The sequence below is a fragment of the Hyperolius riggenbachi genome, chromosome 2, assembly GCF_040937935.1.
Source record: "Hyperolius riggenbachi isolate aHypRig1 chromosome 2, aHypRig1.pri, whole genome shotgun sequence".
In the NCBI taxonomy this organism is placed as follows: Eukaryota; Metazoa; Chordata; class Amphibia; order Anura; family Hyperoliidae; genus Hyperolius; species Hyperolius riggenbachi.
The window spans coordinates 245,146,409-245,168,215 of NC_090647.1; the positions used below are offsets into that span (position 1 = coordinate 245,146,409).

The following is a 21,807-nucleotide window of genomic DNA, read 5'->3' on the forward strand; positions in this document are numbered from 1 at the left end:
TAAAATATTATTGCCTTAAGCTTCGCTTTTAGCCACCTTGGCTTAAAAACCAAATTCCTCTGTCCGGTACAAGTTTGTGTTTGAGCCCGCATACTTGTTTTATGGTTTTATGTTGCAAACTAAAACCTTTTCACTTCAGCTCTCTTACTTTAAATACACTTCAAGTGCTGCAGTTACTTTTGAAGAATTATTTTGTAATGAGAGTGACATGACTTTTACGCCCATTATTATGCAATGTATGGGTTTCTAAAAGAAGCTGCTGCGGTGCAGAAGTAGAAGTTGATGTCTATGCATTTTTCTCCAGCCATAGCGAATTGTAAAGCTGGCTGCATTGTGGTAAGCATTTTATTATCGAGCTTCATTTTATACAGCATAATTTGCCGTGTAAATGCAAATGCTACACATTGGCATCATACTCTACTTCACAATTTAGGATGGAAAACCTCCAGAGACACAGAGCTTCTGAATCATAGCCGCAGAGCACTTATATGGATTTCTTTCTTGGAGCTATAGAAGTTAGAATTCTCCTTGGAGACCTGGTGCTGCCTTCTTTTTTGTTTCAAATAGCAGCAATCACTAGCACATACAGCTTTCTGTAACTGTTGTCTTTACTGTCAGGTCATCCATACTTTTCTGTGCTTGTGAAGTTTTATGCCTTGTTTCACAGCACAGTGTAAACATAGGCGGCCAGCTAAGTTTATGTAGAGAACTGCTGGAATCTAATGCGGCCTTCCCTGCAGTACAAAGAACGTTTTCTCACAGAGGCAGACATTTTATTTCACTGAAACGGCAATAGCTTTGTATGCACAACATTGAGGGCTGAAACCCACTAGAGCGATTTTTTTTTTGAGCATTAAGGGAGTGATTCAAAACGCTAGTGATTCCCCTAAACGCTAAGCTAATGTCAATGGATGGGCCAAATTCCACCGTAGTGCTTGCGATTAGCAAAAGCGCTATCGCAGGACATGCAGCATTTTGGTGGTGTCAGTGTTTGCGTTTCTGCAATGTAAAGTATATAAACACTGCCGTAATCGCTCATGATTCGCTACACACAGCGATTTGAGTGCGATTTTAAATGAATGCAAACTGTAAATAAAATTGATACATTGAAAGGACCAATCAGAATTAAAATCACTAATCACAAAATGCTACATAATCGCTGGCAAAAAGCTTACATTTTTCAAAATCGCTACCAAAATCGCCAGAAAACGCTCAAGAAATTGCTTACAAAACGCTCATTAAAAACTCTAGTGATTTGCGATTCGTAGTGGGTTCCAGGCCAAAAACATTGTTCCATCAGCAAAGCAGAGCTTACACCTCAACCAGTGTATGGCTTCCATTGCTGAAAAGCATGCATAAACAGAAATATTGCTGCCATTGCTGAAAAGCATGCGTAAACAGAAATATTGCTGAAAAGCATGCATAAACAGAAGTAGCGCCCCTCCACAAATAAATGAAATTACAATAAATATCTCTGAATTCACTTAAAAGTGGCAAAGGTTATTTTCCTTACATTTCTTGCTGCATATGTGACAGAATTTTTTTTTTTTATTATTCAGCTGTATATTATGTAAATGAAAATGGCGTGAAAAAAAATGTTTGGAATGCTTAACCCAATATTTTGTTGCAGCTCTCAACAGGTAGCCAAGTCCAGTCCTGAGCAATCTGTGCAGCGGTGTCAGGTGTAAAAGCATGTTTCAGTTCTTTCGATAGATGTTCCGGGGGATGCAAGTCAATACTCATAGAAGGCATTGGCCTCAATTCACTAAGATCATGCTGGAGATAAGGCAAGAGAAAACTTACCTCCACACGTAAGAGAGTTATCTTACCTCTTCATTCCTTAAGTTACCTCTCCTGTAGTTAATTTACCTCCTCTGTAGTTAATTTACCTCCTCTGTAGTTAATTTACCTCCTCTGTAGTTATTTTCACACGCAATTAATTAACCTTTAACTCTGGAGTTATTTTAAGGATTGGAGTTTTAATTTAAAGACAGAAGAGTAAACTTTAGGCTTGCCTGAGGTAAAATGTTTCCTGAATACTACATGCCTTATCACCATGGTAACAACTCTAGAAGAGTTATTAAAAACAGGAGAGAAGCTTAGTGAATTGAGGCCAATGTCAGAATAGTTTGATGTCCTCAAGGCCCACCAACAGTACTTGTTTTGCAGAAAACCACACACAATCACAGGTGGAGTAATTAGTTGCAGCAGAGCTGATTAACTACCTCTGTGGATTTCCACAGAACATGCACTGTTGGTGTGCATTGAGGACAGGGTTGGGGAACACTGCTTTAAAGGGCACCTGAAGCGAGAGTAATACGGAGGCTGCCATAGTCATTCCCTTTTAACCACTTGAGGACCGCAGTGTTAAACCCCCCTAAAGACCAGGCCATTTCTCACTTAAATGGCCACTGCAGCTTTAAGGCCTCGCTGCAGGGCCTTCCAACTCAGCACGGAAGTGATTCCCCCCCCCCTTCCTTTTCTGATCGCCCCCAGATGTTTGTTTATTTTTTTTTATATAAATATCGTTTTTTATTAAATGTACTTTTAATTTTTATTTTCTTACTCCCCCCTTCCTCCCTTGCCAGCCAATTAGCGTGATCAGCTGTCATAGGCTTTAACCTATGACAGCCTATCATCTCCGAGCCCACAGAGGGGGCAGCCATGTGACACGGCTGTCCCCAGTACAGTGCTGCCTTACAGCGCAGCCCTGTACAGCAATAAGACAGCAGTTTCTCCGTCTAACAAGTCTCCCAGTGGCGATCGCTGCTGGGAGACTGAAGGTGGAGCAGAGCTCCGCTCGCATCGGCACTCGCGATCGCCCGCAAACCACACCCCAAGGACTTTACGCCGATCGTTGTTAGGCGGTCCTGGGGCTGCTGCCGATCCACGCCCATCGGCGTGACGCAGTCAGCAACAGGTTAAACAATACTAGTTGTCTAGCTGTCCTGCTGATCTCTTTGGCTACAGTAGTGTCTGGATCACACCTGAACCAAGCATGTGGCTAATCCAGTTATTCATTAGTCATAAGCATCTGATCTGCATGCTTGTTCGTGGTCTATGGTTAAAAGTGATAAGGTGCCCATACATCTAGCGATGTATGGGCAAGATTAACCAAGAGGTAGATCTCTCTCTGATCAGAGAAAGATCTATTGGCTTCCCATACACCGCAGGCCGATTTCCAGTGTGTGACATCACTCAGTGCTATACACAGCAGCCACATGGGGAAGAAGGAGCAGCTGGACACTCGTCTCAGCTGGAACAGGTGAGATATTAATATATGGGTACCAGGGGAGTGGGGGCACATGAACATTTGGGGGGGCAATGGACAGGGGTTCCATTGCATTCATTGCACCCCTTTACCGTTGTGCACCCGGTCAACCATATCAGCCTGAGATTTTCCAGCGTGCTGGATTGATATATTGAATTGTTGATTGAGCGTACTTGTGGCACCAATTGTCATCCGATGTGATAACATTTTCGAATTGGAAGGTCGATTGGGAAGCAAAATCATTAGATGTGTGGCCACCTTTAGAGGAAGGAAGCCGGGCAATTTGTATTGTTTGAAAGGGAATAAACATGCAGCCACCATATTCCCTCTCACTTCAGGTGTGCTTTAAGCTGTGCTTTGGGTCATTACCTATAAGAGGGCTCCCTGGCTTACCACTGAGACTTTCTGACACTGGGCATAATGCTGTGATAGCTTTGAGATCTGGCTGTGTCCTGCACACACTCCAGACACCCAGTACCAGAATCAAGAAAGCATCCCCAAATCATAAGCAAGCTGCCTCCATTTTTCACAGTATATATTTTCTTAGAAAGCTTCATCTGTGCACATAGTACTGTTATCGCTGTCATCTGTCATCAAATTATTGGCCATTTTCTCAGACTCATTGGGCCATATGTAATTCACTTTTTCACCTGAGTTTTCTCCTAGGAGATAATTTTTCATCTTTGATTTTAAATAACTTTCTAGGACTTTTCAACTAAAAAAAGTACTATCAACATTATTTTGAGTATTTCCTTGCTTTCTGTTGGCTTTAAAGCAATTTTATTGACACATTTAAAAATATAAAATGTAAGCAAATTCCAATCAGGTTTCTTTTTCTTTCTAATATTTTTACCTTTTATCGGTGGAGTCCTCCAGCCGTTTGAGCCCTTTGTTACTCAAAAAGTCAAGGATGGTGCGATCAGTTACAGAGACAATTTGCTTTTGTAAAGTCAATCATACTTAAACATCTGCTCACATAATATACAACTGCCATAAGAGTGGGAGTGGCTTATGTAGCACAGAACTTATCATTTGACCATGCCCCTCTCACCCCTCTGCTCCTTGGGCCTGAATAGTAGGCTATGTACTGACAGAAATTTGGACTGGTGCCCATTCCCAGCTTTCTCCCTGACATATATGAGAGGTTTGGATGAATCATATGCTGCTGTTTAACCAGACAAGCAACATCTGACATTGGCACAGGAAGACAACTTTGCAAATTCAGCTAGCCAGGCAATAAAAAAGCTTAATGGTGCAAACGTTTTTGTTTGTTTGTTTATGTGCATAACTTTGTGCACTGCAAAATATGATACATTCTACACAATATACACAATAAAAGTCATCAGGAGTGGTGAATTTTTCTGATCAATTTTTATGAAAATCGAATATTATGTGGTAGATTGTCAATTTATTAATATATATATATATATATATATATATATATATATATATATATATATATATATATATATATATATATATATATATATATATATATATATATACCCAAGCAATTGGGGGAAAACATAACGTGTGTGGTACATTGGTCAGATTTTTCAAATGTTACAATTAGTCAGAAAAATTGAAGCAATTCTTGAATTGGAAAGATATTATGGTGTGGCCACCTTAAAGGACAACTGAAGTGAATGCTATATGGAGGCTGCCATATTTATTTCCATTTAAACTATACCAGTTGCCTGGCAGCCTTGCTGGTCTGTTTGGCTGCAGTAGAGTCTGAATCACAACAGGAACAAGCATGCAGCTAATTTTGTCAGATCTGACAATTTATGTCAGAAACACCTGATCTGCTGCATGCTTGTTCAGGGTCTATGGCTAAAAGCATTAGAGGCAGAGGCTCAGCAGGACAGCGGAATGAAACCCAGCATTTCTTCTTTACTCTAAAAAAATATTAACAGCATATTATATGCAACCAGCATTTTTTTACTAGAACAGTATTCAAAGGGTTACACACAGGACTTGAAAGTTCAGTGCAGAAAAATCTTGACACATCTGAAGTGGAGATAATGTTATCTTGTGTTTACGTGATTGTATCAAGTGAGGAATGTGACACATTCTCTGACTGTGCAGAAGCTCCTGGACACAGACAGAAACTCAAAGCATGTCTGCCTTCAATAAATAAAGAATAACATGATTTATGAATAAAATGCAAAGTCAGCTCTCAAAGCAAAAAACTGCACTTTTGGGAACTTGTAATTTCTAAATGAAGAAGTGCTGAAAAGTTATTTTAAAGAGAAGATAAGTTATCTCATGTAGAAAACTTAGGAGAAAAAGTGAATTGGATTGGGCCCATAATCTCTTGTATCTGTTTTCTTGGCTTCATTGAGTTTTTACCTGCTGATTGCTACATTTGTCTGCTACATAGTACGGTTTATGCCACTTGCGTACCAAGCATAGGCATCACTGAACACTTTGTACTAGATATTCACAGAAGAAAGAGACGTGTGCTCAGACCAGTCATCACCTGACATATATACTGGCTGCCTCAAGTCCATTGATTACTTAAAATGGCACAGTGTATGCATATTGCATCTGCTTGCCAGAATATGTAGAATCTAAAGCTACCTCCCTGCTGTATCCTGCAGGAGTTGGCCCACACAAAATACTTGCATCTCAACAGGGGTGCCGCATGTAGGCCTCCTCATACCCCCAAGAAACGGGGGCAGCGCAGACACCCCCACATAGCACCTCACTGCCTGAGAGCGCTGCAACTGCCCCTTGAGGGGAGCAAGTGAACATAGACAACACACACCATAGACGTGGCCGATGTCCAGGCGGACCATCCATGCTGCCCCCCAAAAGGGATAGATTCCTTACCTTTGCAAATTATTTGTACAAGGCAATTAGTGTCAACTCCATGTACATAAGTAGTCTAGTGCTATTACATATACTTCTCTAATTTCGTCCCTATAGCTATTATGTATATTTCTTCTAAACAAAATTAATGTAATTCTATTCTAAGAGTAATTATTTTTTTTTATTCATGTGTATACAGTGCTGACATTTTATACAGTTTTACAAAGTTCACTGAATAATGTCACTAGGTAGACAACTGTTCCTGACCTAAACAATACTAGGTTTATAGCTGTCATACCAGTCTTCTGACCTAGAGCAAGTGTTCATTTCAGGTGTCGCGACTTTAATGATCTTCATGTGGGTTTCAGACCATATTAAGGCCAGTATATTAGTATTACAGCCAAACTATTGTCATTTTCAGGTCAACAGTGACAGTCTTCATATGTCTCTGACAGGTCTTCTCTCTCTTTAGAGAAAGCACTTCTCGGTAAAGTTTCTGCCACTTCCTCCTGTTTTTCCATCTTTGGTGTGCTCATTAGAAAAATCACTCGTTGTCAAACACTGAAAATCATTGTTGTGTGAGGGAAAATAAAATCTGAGAAAACAGCAGCTGAGAAGTGTTCATGTAATATTTGATAAGAGAAAATGTCTGCAGTGGTAATTTGTGCTAGGGTTTGTCACTGTAACTGGTTTTTAGCAGTTTAGATGGCAGTTAGACATAGAGAAATCAAGCCAGCAATTACGGTAACTTGACCACTGGATTAATTACTGATAAGTATAAGTTTGATGACTGTGGCAAAGTCATTATTTCTGTATTTGTTGGAAAACAAGTAGTAGTAAAGGTAGCAAAATGTGTTTATTAGCCATGACAACCACATTCATAAAAAATGCTATTAGCTGCAGTAGGAGCGGTTATGTAACATTTTACTTAATAGATCTAAAAAAAAAAATACAGTATATATTACATAATCATACATCAATCAGTCACAACATTGTGACAACTGACGGTTGAAGTGAATAACATTCTCAGTATACAAGTGGATGGGAAATCTTGCGATGCTGAAACGGATGGACCAGCAAGTAGTCGACTCGCTATTGCACTCTAGCAACCCCTCAGTGCTTGGCTGTGGACTTGTAAAAAATAAACTGAAAGAGGAGGAGCGCTCTTTAGTGTGATAACCTTTTAATAGGCTGAAAACTGAGCAATACAAATGCACTTACTGTGTGCGATAAAAACAGGCGTATAACAGGTTATACAAGCCCTACAGATAGCATCCAACAGGGAGCAGGACCCGATGAAGGCGTGGATACGCCAAAATGCATCACGACATCACCAGCACACGTTAGCACCCTGGTAGGCTCCTCTGGTCTCCCTTCCATCTGGACCCAAACCGCTATTGTCCACAGCAGTTTTCAGGTTGCTCCCCTTTGGATGTGGGGAAAGTGATTTTTTGGGAGTAGGTGAAATGGGTTAGCTTTAAGATCTAAACATCTAAGCAAATTCTGATGGCTAAACTGGGTCAGAGCATTTCAAAAACTGCTGATGGTGAGGCATGTTCTTTTTGGAAGTGGATACTAAAAGTGGTCCACTAGAAAAAGCGACAGCCATGTCATGGCCATCCTTGTCCTACTGAAGTACATGGGGAGTGAAGGAAGCCCATCTGGTCTGATCCCATAGAAAAACTATTCTGTAGCAGTGTGCTGAAAATGGTGCTGCATCGCCACAAAGTAGTCAGAATACCTAAACAGATCTATGTCCATGCCAAAAGGACCTACAAATGGGCATAAGACCATTAAGTTAAATCAATGGAGGCCACACCCCACAACTTAGAGAACATGAAGGATCTTCTGCTAACTTCTTGAGGCCAGATACTTCATGGGAGCATCAGAGGACTCATGGAGCTGTTTTGGTGAACAATGGGTCCTACACATTGTTAGGCGGTTTAATGGTATGGACGATCAATATATTATCAGACTCCTACATTTATTATCAGCATATTGAAAATGGCTTTTGTAAAATGTACAATGAGATGCACAATGTAAAATGAGATGCACATTATGTAAATCTTAAATATGAGAGATGAGGTGAGCCTTTTCTAATTGAGCTTAGAATCTAATCTTATCCAAGGCAAAGCAGTATGGAAGTGGAAGTAAGAAATGAGAAGAAGACAGACTTCATGGAGAAGACCATTTCTTTCAGATGTTTGGCCTGTTTTTACTGATATAGCTATTAACATCTTCAGTCATCTCCAGAGTTCTAAGTTCTAAGTGATCCAACAAACCGCAATGTTGGATACAACTGAAATTACATAATCACTGATATACAAACTTCTCAGAATCCCTGATTATGACCTGATATAAGGTAATTATATTAGGTTGGCAAAACCTAATCGCTTACAACTGTTTACTATTTTAGCCGATTGGGTGTGACTGTCACATCCAAAAGGCTGCTGCGCGCTCCCATTCCACCCCCGTTAGCTCGGAGATCAATGAATGGGAACATAGTTCCCATTCATTGAGATAAGTCCCCAGTAGAAAAACTGACAGCTTCTTATCAGAAGCTGCAGTCTTTCTGAAAAAAAAATCACGTGCTCCTTATACTTCCTGTAAGCAAGAGTGCTTTCTTACAGGATGGAGAAACAAAAAAATCATTGTTGCCATCTTGTGGCCAAATAGTAAAATTATTCTTAGCAAAATGTACCACCCAAAGAAAGCCTAATTGGTGGCGGAAAAACAAGATATAGCTCAATTAATTGTGATAATTAGTGATAAAGTTATTGGCAAATGAATGGGAGGTGAAAACTGCTCCGATGCATAAGGTGAAATATACCCGCGGACGGGAATGATTAATCATGTTCCGTTTTGGTGAATTATGTCATCACTGAAGATCTCTGGAGATACCTGGTGGTCTTTGGTGGCGCGCCAGGCCGGGCTTCTTCTGCACTCCAATCTGCGTCTCACTGGTGCGCGCTGATGTCATCGGACGTCCTCCGGCTGTACTGCGCAGGCTCAGTAGTTCTAAACCTGCGCAGTACAGCCCGGAGGACATCCGATGACATCAGCACGCACCAGTGAGACGCAGATTGGAGTGCAGGCCGCCGGCCTGGCCAGGTTGGGCGCGCCACTGGAGACCACCGGGAGCCTGCGGAGTGGTGCCGAGGGCACCGCCTGCCTGCCACGGGCTGGAGGAAGCCCCAGATTTTCTAACTCATAGTAAAAATTAGAATGTGTGACTCCAGGGACTTTCTATATACGGTATTTTTTGGAATTCCCCCAAAAGTGGGGTAAAAAAGTCCCTGCGTCTTATAGTCCAAATGCAGGGAGTTCCTGACTTGTGAATGCCTGCCAATACGAACCTCCATCCCACCGCGATGTCAGGGACTGCATGGCCTGTACTGTGCTCATGCAGAGGAGGACACAGGAACTATCGGAGGACGCGGGGACACAAAGGGGCTTAGAGGAGGATACAAGGGGTGCACAAAGTGGCATAGAGGAGGACAGAGGTGGACACAGAAGGACACAAGGTGACAGAGGAGACACAAGGGGTACAAGGGGGGCATGAGGTACTAAGGGGGCGTAATCCACATGATGCCCCCTCACCATGGATGCACCAGGTTTAATATATATTTCCCCCCCCCCCCCCCCCCCGATTTTTGTCTTCTAAACCTAGGTGTGTCTTATGGTCAGGGGCGTCTTATAGTCCGAAAAATACGGTACTGTTATTTATCTCATAAGTTTATTTTAGTTCAAGTTTGCTTTAAATGAAGTCCTTTTGTTTATATCCATGGTGTACAGTGCATTATTCATACTGAATGTGGATCAATTGTTGAAGGAATTGCTATTTTCCACCAAGCTTTAAGTGTTTTAATGTTGTTCATTGCTAGATTTTCATAATGGAAGTAAAGGGTCCTACCCGAGTTCACATTGTCTCTCAAATGATGCCTGTCATAAATGTATCTAAGATGTAACCTGTCACTCAAATGTTTTAGGATTGCATTTCATTTGAATATATTATTATTGTACTGTGAAGTGGTGTAGTCACATTTTTCCTCTTTTTTTTTTTTTTTTATAGCTCAACATCGAAACATGTAGGAAAAGAACTTGGTAACACAGAAGAAAACAAAAAGCTAGAAGAAAACAATCATAAGGCAGAAGCATAAGAACTATTTAAAATAACGTAATACTCAAGGTAATATTTTTGAACCTAATTTGCTGAAGAGCTGTTTTCCACTATATAGGTTATGGCATGCGATATTTACCTAATATGTTGCTAAAACCTCATAGAGTATTAGGCTGCTGTTGTCAATAATGGTCTTTTGTAACTGTTTAGGGTAATGCCCAACTCTTCTCAGGGCAATAGCTAAGGAATTGGCAGTGGTACATTTATTTATTTATTGCCTAACTGCTGTTTGTTTTTTTTTTTTTTCAGTTCAGTTGTTTTTCAGTTCAATGTTTTTTTCCTGTCAAAAATGTAGCTAGTCTGTAAAAATGGTAGTTGTAAATGGTTTTCTTAGTAAACATGCCAATATATTGTATGCCAACTAGAGATGAGCTCATGAATGCAAATCTCCATTCTGAATGTGTTGGAACAGAATCAAAGCCTTATATATGCAGTCCGCAGCAGGGGGGTTAACTTATTCTTGTTGCCACCTCTGGCCACTGTGCACCACGTCATTTTCCATTACTCCAATACTTCCTCCTTCGGGCTATAAAGGAGGACATATTGGGGTGATGGAATACGACAAGTGTGAGTTAACCCCTCTGCCGCGACCCGCATCTATAAGAGCTCTGCTTCTGTGCCAACACATTCGGAACAGGAGATTCACATTCGTAAGCTTATGCCCAATATGAATTTAAGGGTTTTAATATTAAAAGGTTAGGCTTTTGGCACCAAGTTATCTAGGTGCATGCCTGGGGGCTTGTCCACCACTTCCTCTTAAAAGCCACTCCTTCATTGACTGTTTATTAATTATTAAAAAGTGGCAGTAATGCATACAAACATTTGTAGAAATCCCACACGATCATGGTCTTGGAGGGGAACTTGAGGCAATAAAAAAGATCTATGCTGCTCAAAACTATTTGTATAAACATCACCATACCGAGCTGGTTACTTAAAGGGATACTGTAGGGGGGTCGGGGGAAAATGAGTTGAACTTACCCGGGGCTTCTAATGGTCCCCCGCAGGCATCCTGTGCCCGCGTAGCCGCTCACCGATGCTCCGGCCCCGCCTCCGGTTCACTTATGTAATTTCTGACTTTAAAGTCAGAAAACACCTGCGCCTGCGTTGCCGTGTCCTCGCTTCCCCTGATGTCACCAGGAGCGTGCTGCGCAGGCACAGACCATACTGGGCTTGTGCTATACACTCCTGGTGACATCAGCGGGAACAAGGACACGGCAACGCAGGCGCAGGGGTTTTCTGACTTTAAAGTCAGAAATTACAGAAGTGAACCGGAGGCGGAGCCGGAGCATCGGTGAGCGGCTACGCGGGCACAGGATGCCTGCGGGGGACCATTAGAAGCCCCGGGTAAGTTCAACTCATTTTCCCCCGACCCCCCTACAGTATCCCTTTTAACCTGTAGAGTTTGCAGCCTGCTTGAGTGAAAGCAGGATGAGGGCTTAAAGGGATACTGTAGGGGGGTCGGGGGAAAATGAGCTGAACTTACCCTGGGCTTCTAATGGTCCCCCGCAGACATCCTGTGTTGGCGCAGCCACTCACCGATGCTCCGGCCCCGCCTCCAGTTCACTTCTGGAATTTCTGACTTTAAAGTCAGAAAACCACTGCGCCTGCACGCCCGTGTCCTCGCTCCCGCTGATGTCACCAGGAGTGTACTGCGCAGACACAGACCATACTGGGCCTGCGCTGTGCGCTCTTGATGACATCAGTGGGAGCGAGGACACGGGCGTGCAGGCGCAGTGGTTTTCTGACTTTAAAGTCAGAAATTCCAGAAGTGAACTGGAGGCGGGGCCGGAGCATCGGTGAGTGGCTGCGCAGGCACAGGATGTCTGTGGGGGACCATTAGAAGCCCCGGGTAAGTTCAACTAATTTTCCCCTGACCCCCCTACAGTATCCCTTTAACCATAGATCTGAAATGGGTAGTTTTAAAAACCATAGCATACAATTAACCTTTATGGTTTAATAATAATTTCCCAAGTTCTTACAGATTTTTTTTTTCTTTTCCTTTTTTTTCCTACACCTGCAGGGAAACCATGATGAGCAGTTTGAAGCATGAATGTGGATTTTAATTAATGGAATATGTACAATGGAGCTGCGAATGTTCATGGTCAAAGTATTAAACATTTGTACCAAGTTGTCACAGGATAATGACAAGAATTTGCAAAGGATCAACTTAAAAAAAAAAAACTGTTCCAACAGCCATGATGATAGCTTACCATGTTGTGTTCTTTTTATTTTTATGTAAATGTCTGCACTGAAAATTTTGTTTTGTTTGCCTTTTATGTAAATTTTTTTACGTAGCTATTTTTATACACTGTAAGGCTTTGTTCTGGGAGTTGCTGTTAATCAGATGTATAGCATAATGTTATTATTTTTATGACACTGTTGACGCACAGGCACAGTTTGAGCTCTGATTGCTATCGGTAAACTTTGAAAGGCAATGCACTTAGGTGTAACTGTTCCTTCATGAATCTTTTCATCATTTTATTCCTGTAGGTATTTTCTGTTAATATTTCCTATTGATCTTTGCATCCAATTTACCAAGAACTAGAATGGTGTTTGCAAGCCCATGTTCGTTCCCAATGGATAAATTAAGGTTTTCCACAAGCAATCACATTTATAACAATATAGGGATTTTACCGATAGCAGTTCAGACAGAAATGATTTTCACACCATTTATTTTCAAGTTACTGGAATCTTGTTTTTAGTTGTCTACTGCCTTACAAATATCATTTTGTGGGGAAGATTTATTGCAACAACGTGCTGCCCCAACTGTCCACTGAAATGGTACATTTTACTACTGTTGAAGAAGGTTATTATTGAAGGACCTGTGTAACTTATAGGCGATTCTTTTATTTCATGCTGTTTGTATCATTTTGATTACATATTTAATTGCATTTTTTTTCCTCTTTAAAACTTGTTTTATATTTTCAGGGTAAATGAAATGGATGTCATTGTATGTTGCCTAGCTTAAGCTTTAACTGTCATTTTATTTTCCGTATCATGGGATCTGTCCACCTCCAGCAGAACTGTATTTTGCACATTTCTCATCATTGATGTGGGGGGTCTCAAGGCTCAGTTTTAATTGTTCTTAGCCATAAAATTATGAAACCTTTTAAATGAGCCGCAGATGTTACACATGCAAGTGCTTCAGTGGTTATCTTGGTTTTTTATGTGTTTTGCCAAATGGAATTACTGCTGTAAAGATGGCAGCATTAAAGTGACACTGAAGTAAAGAAAAACTTATGATATAATGAATTGTATGTGTAGTACAGATACGTCACAGAACATTAGTAGTAGAGAAAAGAGAGAGTTTTTTTTTTTTATAACATTGCCTCATTCTCTAATATTTGCAGTTTACACACTACACTCTGTATTTTAAACTATGAAACAGAGCAGACATAATGACCCTTTAAACTTTCTTGCAGTAAAATCTTAAACCAACAAGAAACCGTGAGAGACAGGTTGAGATAATTGTTTCAGAAAACAGCGCTGTAGCCGACCCAATTTGGGTCGGAGAGCCCAGAGAAGCTCTTTTGCATAGATAACATTTGAAGTTTCTTAACTTTTCCTGTACTGGAAACAAGAGGAGACTCATATCTGCTTCTAATGTTCTATTTCTTAGCTGCACTACACATACAAATCATTAATATATTTTCACTTCAGATTCCTTTTAAGAAGCTCGCCAGTGTTTATTTGATGTCTAATATAACAATTTAGTTCACTGGCAGCTTAATGCTCTAATCTTTAATCAATGTAATTCTTCTGGCAACTGCTTCGCAGTGCGTTGCAGTTTCTAAATGGGGCTCATTTGCTTTATTGTTTTAGTTGCATTAACCACTACAGATTATGAATGCACCTTCACATGACTTTGTGTTAACCGGTACATAATTTATCAATCAATATCTAAAACAATAAAGTGTCTAAATATTTTTTGTTACATTTTAAATTTGTAACTTTATATAGAAAATATGTGGACTGTTCAATCTGCATAAACATGGTATTGTAAATGGAGAGCAACTAATGCATTGGATATCACGAGATGCATTTCATCCTATGTAAAATTGAAAATTGTTTCCAGAGACTGTACATAAAGTGTATTTACTAAAAAAAAGGAAAAAAAAGTAATTGTGTGCAAGGGTCAGAGTTGAATGATTGTCACAGATGGGATTTTAAAGAAACTTTGGTAATTTATATTTTAGTAACTGTGTCCTTTTTTTGGGAAGGGGGGTTATAAACATATCTCGTTTAGTGGAATTATACATATCTTGTTTAGTGGAATTTATACCTCGCTGGGATTTGCCAGGAACATTTGTGATGTGTGAACTAAAGGGTGTATAAATTGTATACTTCTATATATTGCCTATCAGAAGAAATGTAGGAGTACCCAAACTGTCAAGTTACATATAAATATAGTCACACTATTCATTTAAAAGCAAATTAAAGGTTGAATCTACAGGAAAATTGATATTCTAGTAGTGGATGAATGCTGTCTGAATTAAGTCACCAGATTATTATTCTTTAGGACACCAGCTGCTCTGATTCTGTTATTGCTACCCTTTTCTGCTTTTTTGGGAGGAACCTCAAATGAGAAAATAGGTGCCAAAGAAAGACATCTTTTAATGCCATGGTAAATGACCAAGATGCGAGTGAAATATTTTTTAAAGAGCTGTGAACGTAGGTGCTGTAATTTCACCACTGGTGTCCATAAACATATAGTGTTTATATGAAATACAGTGATGGGAAAAACTATTTGCCCCCTTCCTGATTTCTTATTCTTTTACATGTTTGTCACACTTAAATGTTTCTGCTCATCAAAAACCGTTAACTATTAGTCAAAGATAACATAATTGAACACAAAATGCAGTTTTAAATGATGGTTTTTATTATTTAGTGAGAAAAAAAACTCAAAACCTACATGGCCCTGTGTGAAAAAGTGATTGCCCCCTGAACCTAATAACTGGTTGGGCCACCCTTAGCAGCAATAACTGCAATCAAGCATTTGTGATAACTTGCAACGAGTCTTTTACAGCGCTCTGGAGGAATTTTGGCCCACTCATCTTTGCAGAATTGTTGTAATTCAGCTTTATTTGAGGGATTTCTAGCATGAACCGCCTTTTTAAGGTCATGCAACAACATCTCAATAGTATTCAGGTCAGGACTTTGACTAGGCCACTCCAAACTCTTCATTTTGTTTTTCTTCAGCCATTCAGAGGTGGATTTTCTGGTGTGTTTTGGGTCATTGTCCTGCTGCAGCACCCAAGATCGCTACAGCTTGAGTTGATGAACAGATGGCCGGACATTCTCCTTCAGGATTTTTTGGTAGACAGTAGAATTCATGGTTCCATCTATCACAGCAAGCCTTCCAGGTCCTGAAGCAGCAAAACAACCCCAGACCATCACACTACCACCATATTTTACTTTTGGTATGTTCTTTTGCTGAAATGCTGTGTTAGTTCTATGCCAGATATAACGGGACACGCACCTTCCAAAAAGTTCAACTTTTGTCTCGTTGTTCCACAAGGTATTTTCCCAAAAGTCTTGGCAATCATTGAGATGTTGTTTTTTACCAAAATTGAGACGAGCCTTAATGTTCTTTTTGCTTAAAAGTGGTTTGCGCCTTGGATATCTTCCATGCAGGCCATTTTTGGCCAGTCTCTTTCTTATGGTGGAGTCGTGAACACTGACCTTAATTGAGGCAAGTTTGGCCTGCAGTTCTTTAGATGTTGTCCTGGGGTCTTTTGTGGCCTCTCGGATGAGTTTTCTCTGCGCTCTTGGGGTAATTTTGGTCGCCCGGCCACTCCTGGGAAGGTTCATCACTGTTCCATGTTTTTGCCATTTGTGGATAATGGCTCTTACTGTGGTTCGCTGGAGTCCCAAAGCTTTAGAAATGGCTTTATAGCCTTTACCAGACTGATAGATCTCAATTACTTTTGTTCTCATTTGTTCCTGAATTTCTTTGGATCTTGGCATGATGTCTAGCTTTTGAGGTGCTTTTGGTCTACTTCTCTGTGTCAGCCCCTATTTAAGTGATTTCTTGATTGAAACAGGTGTGGCAGTAATCAGGCCTGGGGGTGACTACAGAAATTGAACTCAGGTGTGATAAACCACAGTTAAGTTATTTTTTAACAAGGGGGGCAATCACTTTTTCACACAGGGCCATGTAGATTTGGAGTTTTTTTTCTCACTAAATAATAAAAACCATCATTTAAAACTGCATTTTGTGTTCAATTATGTTATCTTTGACTAATAGTTAACGGTTTTTGATGAGCAGAAACATTTAAGTGTGACAAACATGCAAAAGAATAAGAAATCAGGAAGGGGGCAAATAGTTTTTCCCATCACTGTATACTCATTACATACAAAGCAAGATATTTTCAAGGTAACCTAACTGACAGGGATATGAATGTTCCCTTTTAAAAACACCAGTTGCCTGGCAGTCCTGCTGATCTCTGACTGAATCACACACCTGAAACAAGCATGCAGCTAATCCAGTCTGGCTTCAGTAAGAGCACCTGATCTGCATGCTTGTTCAGGGACTGTGGCTGAAAGTATTAGACACAGGATTATTTTTATTTTAAAAGGCAACATCCATATCCTTCTCAGTTTAGTTCCATGTAATCCTTTATTTGTTATAATTTTATGATTATGAAATTAACTTTTGCGCAATATTCTAAATCTATACTGTGTGTGTGTGTGTGTGTGTGTGTGTGTGTGTGTGTGTGTGTGTGTGTGTGTGTGTGTGTGTGTGTGTGTGTGTATCCATACATACATACATACATACGTACATACATACACACACTCAACTATCACATATTCTAGGTCGTCATCGGATCAGTAGGATTGGATGGGGATACCCAAGCCCTTCACTATCATGAAAAAGTGTGAAATTTAAAATAAATGTAAGCACATACAAATAAGTACATTTCTTGGAGAGTAAAATGAGCCATAACCTAGCTTTCTCCTGTGTTGCAGTCACTTACAGTAGGTAGAAGAAATCTGACAGAACCAACAGGTTTTGTGTTAGTCCATCTCTTCATAGGGGATTCTCAGCATGGCCTTTATTCTTTATAAAGAGACACTCTGAAAAATATTTATACAAAGATGCTGGTCAGCCTCCATGCTCACAGACACTTTTTTTTGGGCAGTTGGACTGAGCAACTGCCATTCACTAAGTGCTTTTAAAAAAAAAAAAAAAAAAAAAAAACCCTGAGAATCCCCCATGATGAGATGAGCTGGTCTAAAACCTGTTAGTTATGTCATATTTCTATTACCTGCTGTAAGTGACAGCACCATAGGAGAAACGTAATTTATGCCTCCTTTTACTCCAGGAAAAATGTACTTATTTGTATATGTTTACATGTACTTCAAATTTTACGCTGTTTGCGATAGTGGTCCCTTAATTGTTTGTAGAATATTACATCTTCCCCCATTTTAATTGTCCTCTCTACGGAAACGCCAATGAAAATCCTGTTTGAGGTGTCTGGGGAGCCTGTGGAAGGAATTTTACTTCATTCTGGTGTTTATAAAGGCAAAAGTGAATTTTCTGGGTGGTGAGACATTATCATACAATTAGAGAATGTTGTTAGGCAACACAATTTACAGAATTCAATACATAAATTGATCTCCTATTTTTTGCATATTATGTGCCCAAGCAGAACAATAATCCTCTCTGTTGCCGTAAAAATCTCTTCCCAAACCATTTTAGCTCTCCACCTTGTTAAAGGGACTTAAAATTCATTTAAATATTTTATTACGTTCCGTTATTGCAACATTACCTCTAGTCCAGTGTGACTATCACAGTATCCGTAAACAAATCAGGCAATAAGCTATTCTGTACAGTGTATAGAGAGCTGCTTCTTGTGTAAATCTGCAATGCTAAAGGCTTAATAGACCTTCATAACACTGCAGGAAAATGCAGTTTTAAATGTCAAAATGACAAAGATACTTCCACACTCTATATTACTTCCCTCACTCAAGGGGGAAAAGATACCGTGTCTACTGGTTATAAATTAGTTTTGAACTACAAGGATGGCTATTTTTGGTACACATCCATTTTTACATGTTTTATTTTCAGCAGTAAGTGCTACGTCTGTTTAATTGTATCTTCACTGTCAGAAGCTGATAAAGAAATATCATAGTCTGCCACAGGAAAAAAAAGGTTAAAATTATCACTTTAGTTTCTTGTTTAATTTGCGTGGGATGTAAATTACAGACCCGGTACTGCAGATGAGTAAGATGAGAAACCACTACTTTGTCAATTTGTCTGGGCAGTAATTACAGTTATGCAGACACAAGATTTTTTTTTTCTTCCCATCTTTCAATCACCTTTTGTAGAAAGATTGTTTCCTCATTATATTATGCATGTGTCCCTGAACCAAGGCGCAGGAGACAGGAAATGGGAAAAAAATGTCTTAAATCTCCAAAATGATCTAATACTATATATACTCGAGTATAAGTCTAGAAATTTAGGTCTGATTCATTTCAAAAAAGCATAGGGGACGACTTATACATGAGTTATGGGCAACACTGAGCACACTGAGTAATATGTATATTAATAGTTACATTCCCATTTGCAGCAGTTTACCCAGTGGTAAGTGATACTTTGATGAAAGGAAATGCCAAAAAGCACAGGTGTGAATGTTCTGGTCACAACAGTTAACAAGAAGAGGGGCAGTGGGGAAAATACTGGGCTTCAGGAAGGGGAATGAATAATTGCAGTACTTGGGGGGGGCTGGAGGAAGTATTGGCTGCACTTAAGGCAAAGGAGTGGTTAATGGCTGCAATACTGTATGCAGTGCAGTCATTAACCCCTCCAGAGCCCCAAGTGCAGCCATTAACTTTGCTGGCTAGACGTATACTTCAGTGTTGAGAGAAGAGTGCAAAGTTTCAGCACTCAGTAATACTGCAGCAGGAGACTGGACTGATCTGCGAGGATATTATGACTGTTAGGGTGCTGGTCCCTTTAAATGGTGTGCTCAAGCTGTATGTGGATAGCAAATGAAGAGGCAAAGCTGGCATTGTGATTAGGGATTTTTATTAGCAGCAATGTATAGGCACTTATACATCAATGCAGGTAGAGCCTACAGCGGATCAGGTGGGTGCCAGTTCAGAGTCCCCCGGTGGACGTCCGTTTTGCACCACTGGCACTTGTTCACCGCATTGCAGTAGACAGGCGCACTGTGCTTGCTCAGACAGGCCGAACTTACGGCACCCTGTACAGACGACAGGACTGATGGGAGTGATGCGTGCAGGCTGGAGGAAGCCCCAGATATGTATACATCTTTGAATATATTTTCTCTCTGGTACATTTTAAGTAGTAAAACAGATATAAATGGAGTGGCAAAAATATGAGACCTGTAACCTTAGATAATTTTTATAATAGTAATATTTTATTGGTAAACCTTTAGTGGCAAATGCTGAAAACAAGTGATTCCTGTAATTCTCAGTTAGACTTCTACATTTAGCAACAGGCAATTTGCCCTTCCTGAGCAAATAGAAAAGCCTTTTCAGGACAGTATAGTATATTGTTCTTGGGCGCTTTGAGTTGTGTGGTTTGGTTCATTGTCCTGTTTGAGCACCCATAATCTGTGACGAATTGGTCGAATTGATAATTTCTGACATGTCCAATCTGATTTTTGATCGTTTTTCTGATTTTTTTTTTTTTGTATAAAAGTGATCAGAAAATTGATTGGAAATCAGATCGGACCTGTTGGAAATTATCGATTCGATCTCTCAATCTGGAGAGAAATTGCATGTTGTGTATCAGGCATAAGACAGAGCTTTCTGGCAATGAGCAGTATGTTTTGCTCCATAAACTCAATGGTTTTGAGATTTCATTGTTTTAGCACAGAGAGCATCAAGGTTTCCTAAAAGCATACAGTAACCTAGCTTCTCTGTTTCACAGATCTAGTGTTTCTTTGAAACCTTCAATGATTTTGTCTATAGAAATGGGGCTGTATTGACTTTCCAGAAAGCTAGTTTTGTCTCATCTGACCAAAGGAGCTCCTCAGAAGCGCGATGGCTTGTCAAAATGCATTTTGCAATTTCCAGTATGGATTTTGCTTCAGCAGTGGAATCCTACTGAATCTTCATCCCCTGGACCTCAAAAAGCAACAGCTGGTGTGATGACATAGCTTGACCCTGGATTTCAACTTGTATTTCATTGGAAGATGATGTTGGCTTTTTGTCCACCATTCTCTCTATCCTTCTGCCAAGTCTAGAATCAATTTTCTACTTGCGGCTGCCTCCACGGATATTGGCTACAGTCCCATGGACCTTTAACTACTTAATATTTGAAACTCTTGTCACAGGAACATCAAGCTGCTTATAGACTTCAAGTGGACCTGAACTCAGTGTTTTCTCTGCTCTAAAAGATATGCAACAGCATAACCATTGGTAAACCAAAAACATTTCTTTGTTACAGCTGAAACAAATCCAAAAATATATCTGCACTGTTTCTACTTCCTGATTCATGGAAGCAGACAGATTGTTCACATCCTGTGCTTTCAAATGAGCTTATCTGCTGTGGCAGTCATATGTGACACGGGAGAGGTCAAATTACAATCAGTCAACTTGTGATTAGACACAAATGAGGGGGAATTAAACAAGATAAACTCTTAAAATAGATACAGGGTGCATTTCTGCGTTTTTCTTCTGTCCTGTGCAAGAATTCAGGTCCACTTTCATCTTGTAGTCTTTGCTTTTAAAGTACTCTTGAACTAAGAGCGTTATGGTGGCTGCCATATTTATTTCCATTTAAACAACACCAGTTGCTTGGCAGTCCTGCTTATGAGTTTGAATGCAAAAGTGTCTGAGGCCTGGAACCCACTCTTGTGCTTTCATGCATCAGTAGTTTCTGAATCATACTTCTGAAACAAGCATACAACAGATGCAGTCAAACTTAAAGGACAACTGTAACGAGAAGAATATGGAGGCTGCCATATTTGTTTCCTTTTCATCAATATCAGTTGCCTAGCAGCCCTGCTGGTCTATATGGCTGCAGTAGTGTCTGAATCACACCAGAAACAAGCATGCAGCTAATCTTGTCAGATCTGACAATGTCAGAAACACCTGATATGCTGCATACTTATTCAGGGTCTATGGCTAAAATGCAGAGAATCAGCAAGATAGCCAGGCAACTGATATTTTTTAAAAGGAAGTAAATCCTCCATATCCCTCTTGTTACAGTTGTCCTTTAAAGAGAACCCGAGGTGTGTTTAAAGAATGTTATCTGCATACAGAGGCTGGATCTGCCTATACAGCCCAGCCTCTGTTGCTATCCCAAACCCCCCTAAGGTCCCCCTGCACTCTGCAATCCCTCATAAATCACAGCCGTGCTGTGAGGCTGTGTTTACATCTGTAGTGTCAGTCTCAGCTGCTCCCCCGCCTCCTGCATAGCTCCGGTCCCTGCCCCCGTCCCTTCCCTCCAATCAGCAGGGAGGGAATGGATGCAGGCGGGGACTGGAGTTCTGCAGGAGGCGGGGCGAGCAGCAGACTGACACTATAGAGATAAACACAGCCAGCTCTGACAAGCTGTTTGTCAGCA

The 21,807-nt window shown here is 40.3% G+C and overlaps 1 protein-coding gene across 2 annotated transcripts in view; it reads left to right on the forward strand.

Annotated features, from left to right (window-relative positions):
- ALCAM (activated leukocyte cell adhesion molecule) overlaps window positions 1–14,191 on the forward strand; it is a 199,227-nt gene extending 185,036 nt beyond the window's left edge. For both annotated transcript variants that reach the window (XM_068268453.1, XM_068268452.1), the window contains 2 exons: window positions 10,158–10,274; window positions 12,286–14,191. In XM_068268453.1, coding sequence (XP_068124554.1) covers window positions 10,158–10,245 — 88 coding nt within the window. In that variant the 3' untranslated portion in view covers window positions 10,246–10,274; window positions 12,286–14,191. The remainder of the gene's footprint in view (window positions 1–10,157; window positions 10,275–12,285) is intronic.
- Window positions 14,192–21,807: the final 7,616 nt, after the last annotated feature.